The following is a 7,442-nucleotide window of genomic DNA, read 5'->3' on the forward strand; positions in this document are numbered from 1 at the left end:
GGATGAACCATCGGAGGCAGAGAAGGGCATTTATTGATGGCGCCCTCACATCTTGTTCCTGCATTAAGTTGATTTTAAAAGCAATTAATACACATGGTCAGGGAAAAGTAATGGAGCGCCCTATGTTCTTAACCTGCCGGACATTTCCCTGCCGAAGCCCTGACCGACACAGCCCCTGCTTTGCATTATAAATGACAAGATAAATCTTAATGGATTGAGGATAATCAGCTAGCCATGAAGGCTGACATATACACACGTTTCGCCAGGCATACGAGCGCTCACACACATATACACAAACATGGACATACAGACACAAGGGAAATTAAAGGCTTTGAATACGTCTGCATTGATTATTTTAAATTATTAGCCCACCTCTCTTTGGACCTCCAATGCTTTTAGCCTAAGCTTTAACACATTTACAGAGACTTATTGACTATAATTACAACTGAGTCTTGGTAATGGACACATCAATTATGAGTCGCACATGTCTCTGACCAAGCGTTGCTCTGGGAATCCCAATCTGGGGTCCATTAGCGTCTCTCCTGCCGGTCTGAAGCTCAATCAGTCTTTACCTTCACCTCTGCTGAAACTGCTATTACCTGGCTGCAGTAGATAGTAGCTTTAACATTAGCTTGAGCTGCCAAAGAAGAGGCTGTGTTGAACCTAAAAACAAAGGCCTAATAGCTGAGCAGCAACACAAAGAGATTATTGTTTTTGGTAAAAACTTGATGTGTGTAAGTCCTCATATCAGCCAAAAGACATTAAAGGTCTATTATTCAGATTTTTTTCTAAAAAAAAAAAAAATGTATTCACACATACGGACATAACCTCATTTTGCTGTGTTTGAGATGTTCCTCAGCACAGCACAGGTCAGATCTGGTTTTTTTTACACATTTTATTTTTAATTCTTTAACGTCATTTTATAATAAATATATTTTTCTGAACATTTTTTTCTCTAGTTTTTGGTAATTTTATAATGATTCTCCCCTCTTTTTTTAAACCAATTTTTCAGTCATTTCCTTTGTCAGCTTTTACTAATTTCTTTCAATTTGTATGAAATGACTTACCAAGTTGGTCATTGGCTTTTTACCCATGTTTTTCAAAGAAATCAAACTAGTCTGCTTAAATTTCAAAGGGTTAATTTTTTTTGCAGTAACTGTTAAGTTGTAGACTGCTTTTAAGTAAGTGGGGTTTTTTTTTACCTTTTTTGATCAAAATTTAGTCCAAGAAAGTTTAGAAACTCCATCTCATATTTTCAGGAATTTAATATGAAAAGCACTGTAAACACCTTCCTCCATACTGTGCTGTCATGTAGTGTTTACACGAAGTCGTAGAAGGTAAGGCACTCCTTTAGATCTTTAAACCATATGTCAAATTAGGGATAATAGCTTTGACCTGCTTTAACACAGCATATATACTGCATTGGTGTATGTCTATGGTGTGTGTGAGATAGAGAGAGTGTGAGGTGACAGAGGAAGACTGTGAGTAAACAGAAGCAGGATACATACCAGTGTGTGTGCGAATGTGTGCCAGGAAGGCCATGGAGTTGCTGCTCTTGCAAACCTTGCCACAGTATTTACACACGCTGCCCTGGTTCTCCTCCCGCTCACGGTTGATCTGCTCCGTGTCCTCTAACACGTACTTGTTGACCTCCCTCAGAAGCTCCTCGTGTTTCTCCTTGATGTGAACAAACAGTTCCTGCTCCGACTCAAAGCGGTCTGTGCATTTCACGCACTTAAAGCTCGCGCCCCCCTCTGGCAGCTCCTCCACGCTGTTCTGCTCGTTGCGAAGGTGGGCAGCGCTGGTCAAGTGCTGGTGCAGGTTGCTCTCGGTGTAGAACGACTTGCCACACACCAAGCAGTGGAAATGCTTCTCCTTGGACGGGTGCTTCATGGAGATGTGGACGTTGAGACCACTGATACCGTCGGCCATGAAGCCACAGTCTTCGCAGCGTATGCGAGAGATTACTTTGGCTTCCTCTCTCATCTTTATTTCTTTTTGTTTGAGCTTCTTGATATAGGAAGAATTAGGGGGCAGGAAGCCAGAGGGCACCGATGAACCTTCCGTAAGACATATCACAGCAGCTTCTCCCTCGAGAGCCAGACCTTCCTGCAGCTCCTGCTCCTGCTCAGCAAGCGCCTTCATGGATACAATGCAGGCGTCAAAGGGAGGGGCTTTGGACATTTGTGTATCTGAATGAGAGCTGTCACTTTTGACATCTGCATTCAAGTGTTCTTCATCTGCTTGTTTGCCCCCTTCCTCCTGGCGCTCTTGCTGTGCAGACTGATCCACTGCAGGCTGAACATCTCTTGGAGCCTGCTGGGCTTCACACACTGCTGTAGGTCCAACTGTCTCACTGGTTGGATCTGGTCCACCATGACCGGAAGATGCAACACTCTCTGTTTGCTTCTCATCTGCACTGCTAGCCACGCGAGCCACAGCATCAGCAGGCTCTGTGGAGCCAGAGGGTGAAGCTGTACTCTGAATTACCACAGCTTGGATGTCATCAGAACAAGAGTCAGACTCTCCTGTGGGGCTAAGAGGTTCACATTCAGGGTTAGAGTTTGCCCCCACAAGCTCAATGACCTCCTTCATCTTCATTGGGTCTGCTAAAGCTCTCTGTCCCTCACTCCCTAGCGGTTCCAGGTATCTCTGGCTTTTCTGTTTGTGCTTTTCCGTGTTGGCATGGCGAGACATTTCTCTGCTTGTTACAGCGTAATAGCTACATGCTAGGCAGACATACTCAAAATCTTTGGTGTGCTTTCTCTTGACGTGAAGGTGGAGCGAAGGAAGTGACTGAGCTACAAAATCGCAATGGCTGCAAGCATTAACAGAGTCATATTTACTTTTTTTCTGGCTGTCTGACTCATTTTGCTCTTCTCCACTGTGTTCTTTGGAGGCTGTGATGTCAGACTCTGGTTCTTTGTCGGTGGTCTGTGAAGCCACGTTTGGTTCCTGGGCTTCTGCAGTTGTGGGTTCCTGCGGTGACGCGCTCGTGTGATTGTTGACAAGATTCTTATTTGCACATTCTTGTGCACGTTTAACGTGTTTCTTTGTGAAACAATGACGATCCATGTCTCCTTTGGTCACGCAGCTGTAGTTGCACAGAGTGCAGCTGTAGCCATACTCCTTGCTGTGTTTGCGGCGGACATGGACACTGAGGTTAGTAGCGTTGGACACAACCAAGCCACAGTATCCACAAGTAGTCGTGGATCCTAGCTTTGGTCTTCCTCTTTTCTTTTTGGGAGATTCAAGCTCTGAATCGTCCTCGTCAACCAGCACAGCTTTGGCAACCTCCTCAGTTTCCTGATCTCCTCCTGCTGAAGTAGCTGCCCCTTCTCCACCAGCCACCTGAGCCACATCATCTACAATAGCACCATCGCCAGCATCGCCCCTGCTTACACTCTCAACGTAAAGATCATATGAGGAATTTAAATCTGTGATTTTCTCTCCTTTCTGCAGCTGCATGTGGCTTTCTGATGACAGGTGAGCATCCATCCACGCAGATGTGGCTGAAAAGAAGTTACACAATTTGCAGTGGTACCACTCCTTGTTCAGGTGTTTGACTCGAGCATGGCTCTCCAGCAGTGCAGGGGTGCTAACCCTAAAATCACAGTTGGTACACTTGAGCTGGAACCTGCTGTGCGTACGTTTAACCGCCACTTGAGTTGGAGTGGCCTTCAGAGTGCTGCCAGGATCCTCGGGTGCCTTTTCTTCATCCATGCTCTCATCTCCTGCAACTGAAAGACATTTCAAAGATACACGTTGGCAAGTCTCTTTTCAACCATAACTTTAAACAATTAAGTTAAAAAGTGCACAATTCTAACTTTGAACAATGCATGCAGTATCACTGAAAAAACTTACCATTGCATGTTTCATTTTCTATTTCTTATTTAAATTAACACCTTATACTAAAAGTATTGCGTAACTACTCCCACAAAGAGAGAAATTAGATGCAATTAGCTACAATGCTTAGGACTTCTAAAAATCTATCAATATTTTTATGGAACATTTCTTCTTTAAATATAATAATTCATGTATTCTGTGTGAGGCAACTTTGACTGAACTGGACAATGGTTTATACTCACATGTGTATGGGGTGTCTTTGGTGTGGTATCTCTGGACATGCACATCCAGAGGGGACTTGTCCCTAAACTCTTGTCCACAGTAGTTGCAAGAATATATCATCTTAGGTTTTGGGGTTCGCTTGCTTACTCTTCTCTCTTGGATAGGTGTTGCTTCCTCTTGATCTGCCTGTGGTTTGTCCATTACAGTTTCCTTTTCGGTTAAACTATTTGTGTTCTTGCTGTTGTCATTGCCTGAAAATTTCAGCTCATCAAGCTCAGATTCCTGTTTTTGTTTAACTTCAGCAGAATCTTCTGTCTCCATTTCTACTTCAATTTCAGCCGGATTCATATCAGAGATATCTTCACTTTTTTCAGCTTGTTTTGCAGTTCTGCTGGTATTCTTTGAGTTCTTTCCATGCTTTCTTGCATAATGAATCTTCAGTGATCTCGGACATTTGGCGGAGAAGCCACAAACTGTGCAGAGGCTATCTCCATTTTCAGCTACAGAGTCCACCTGCATACTCTGAGTTAGTTCCTCATCTGCTTCATCAGGCTTGGCAGCCCTGCTGGGGGAGTTAGTTTCCTCCATTTCCACATCATCTGGCTGCACCTCCTCACTGGAGTCATCTTCAAGCACTCTGTCCTCAACAGCCTCTTTTTCTGATCTCACTGTCGTATCCATATCATATCCTGCTGTAGTTATACAACAGTAAAGTTGATCCTCAAAGCTGGATCAGACTCCTGGAAAGGAAAGACAAAACTTATGTTTGGCATCTTTAATATGAAACATAATTTAGTGAATGGAAAATTCTGTAAACAAGCTTAGTGCATTTGCCACAAATTGTATAATTAACCACAAGCTTCTGAGGAGAGATCAATACTTCAACAGCACTTTCTGCTTTAACACATGGAAATGTCGCCATCTAGTGGTTCCAGGCACAAATTGTTTGTTAAAAGCATGCCAGCAATAAAGCTGACTGTTGCTGCTTATTTAAAAGGAAAAATAAGTCCACTTAACAGTCATGCAATAGAACACACATATGGCATTGCTGGTTTAAAATTCACTAATAAATGCTTTTACACATGATTCAGTAGAACTGCAGTCATAGCCACAATTAGCAGAATAAAAGTATATAAAGTATAGCTTACATTTAATTATGAATAACCATATTTCTAGTGCATTATATGCTTGTGACAGTCTCAATATGTTCTGGGGTTTTGTTGGCAAAGATGCAATGTAATTTCACTGTGGCAGAGACAATTCAGTGCACTCCAGCTAAAAGGGGAACACCATCCAAATTAGGAATTGCAATATGTTATTTCCATAGCCAAGGAAAGTTCAATCAATATTTGTGAACATGAGCTACTCTCTCACTCTCTCTCTTTCTCTCTCAAAGCTAAAAACCAAAAACGTCTCAAACTTGTGATGTTATCAAGTATAAAGTCTGGAGTTACTCCATAAACAATAATTGGGTTGCTGACCCATAAAATGTTTGTTTTGTTACTTTATACCCTATGAAATCATAAATTTGACCTTTACCACTCTGGCTCTTGGATTTGGGGGGGACTTGTCCATGTTTACAAATGTGTTTCCGACTGTCTTAAATTATTGGAATAACATGAATTTCAAAATAGGCGTATTTCTTTCTTTCTTTTTAGTGTTTCTCTATTTGCTTGCATTTTCTTTTTGCAAGCATGCATCTTTTCACCACATATATGTGCTCAGTCTGTGTGTTTCTTAATTTGCCTGTTTTCATTATTCATTTAACCTTTTATGTATTTATATTTATTTTTATTTGCAGCTTTTGCCACCATCTTATAAAACATTAAATATAGGGAGCCCCTTCACCTATTAAGTTTCAGCTCATTTACCACAATCTGCGTAAAGTATCACAAAGGTTCAAAATATTTGTATATACATTTTAGCTACATTTCATCCTTTTATTTTATTTCATCCTTTTTTATTTGTAAGGATCTGAGTGACATATACTGTATATTGGATGCTGTCCATCACCTAGTGTAGCGGCTAATGTATTGTTTCTGTTAAAAAGCCTCTATCTATCTGTACTTGTAACTGTAGATGCAGGATCTGTTTAAGGTGATCTTCGGGGCTCAGGGGGTTCTGTGAAAGTCAAACAGTGACTACTTTATTTCAGTAAAGTTTAACTTTGAGAATGGGCTCACTACCGCCATCCACTGTGTATTTTGGTACAGTGTGACTCAAGCATTAAGAGGGGGACCATTATATCAAGATGAGATGTGTTTATTTGTTTATGTCTTTATCGAGTCGCCCAAGTGAAGTGCTTTGAACGCCGAAACGAAGGGTGACTTACAGATTATTTATTTAGGGTTTTAACTGATGTCGATCTTATGTTTGCATGTTTTCATTGGGAATTCACACTGGACAAAGGGTAATACCTGTTAAAATCACATTCATATATGGAAAACGCTGTGCCCGACCCTGGTACAACTCCGTCGTCATTTAACAACACAACATAGCCACATTCTCGACTTGCTAACTCTGTCTAATGTTGACGTTAGCTGAATTACGGGCATGCGATACTAGCTTAAAAATGAAAGTAACAACGTTAGCCGAACATGTTTTCGACTGTACGTAGTGCATGGCAACGACAGCGCAAACCATCCACCGACACAGTGTAAAAAGAAAATTGGTAAAAAACTGTTTTCACCGCGTAAATGTCTCTTTCACTGTGTAAACCGGTTGAAGTTGTTGTGGATACCACTACTGTCTACCGTGGCTAGCTTGCTAACTAGCGAGTGTCTGAACTGTATTTAGAGATACGCAAACTGCGTCCAATTAAATCGCTTTATCGGCTGTGTCGTCCAATCACTGCGAGACGGAGGCGGGTCTTGCTCGCTCCACGGCTTGGAAAACGACGGCAGCACAGAGGCCCAAAAAGGAGGCTAACATCGACCTCTGAAATAGTGCGCTATACAGCCGAAACAGTGCTTGAAAACAACCCCGATTGTTGTCTATTGTTTCAGTAAAAGCAACTCAAGCGGTCAGTGGCTTATAGAATCAAATATCAATTGAACTTACCTCTTGTTGAACGACAACTTCCACGATCCGCGCTTTTTGCTGCTAGACACAAATGGCGTACCGTAGCGTGAGCCATGCGTCACAGGACAGGGCGGTCGGTGCGCGCGACTTCTCTTTTTTTTCTCCACCAGCTGATTTGGTCACATGGTGCATTCTTGTTCGGTGGGAAAACTGATGCAAAAACAGAAATACAAGGCAACGCATTGAAATGTGTGTTAGTTGAGGACTTCTTGGACAATGCCAGAACGCCACGAGCGGTAATGTGAAGGCGTTCACTGCTGCAGCACAGCATTGTAACTCTTGCAACACACGCA

The 7,442-nt window shown here is 42.2% G+C and overlaps 1 protein-coding gene across 1 annotated transcript in view; it reads right to left on the reverse strand.

Moving 5' to 3' along the window:
- Positions 1-7,196, reverse strand: part of znf407 (zinc finger protein 407) — a 164,796-nt gene extending 157,600 nt beyond the window's left edge. Inside the window, 3 exon segments of the mRNA XM_042490229.1 lie at positions 1,509-3,740; positions 4,089-4,808; positions 7,129-7,196. Of these exon segments, the coding sequence (XP_042346163.1) occupies positions 1,509-3,740; positions 4,089-4,749 (2,893 nt within the window). The 5' untranslated portion in view covers positions 4,750-4,808; positions 7,129-7,196.
- Between the last annotated feature and the right edge of the window lie 246 nt (positions 7,197-7,442).

The sequence above is a fragment of the Plectropomus leopardus genome, chromosome 7 (assembly GCF_008729295.1).
Source record: "Plectropomus leopardus isolate mb chromosome 7, YSFRI_Pleo_2.0, whole genome shotgun sequence".
NCBI classification, from domain to species: Eukaryota; Metazoa; Chordata; class Actinopteri; order Perciformes; family Serranidae; genus Plectropomus; species Plectropomus leopardus.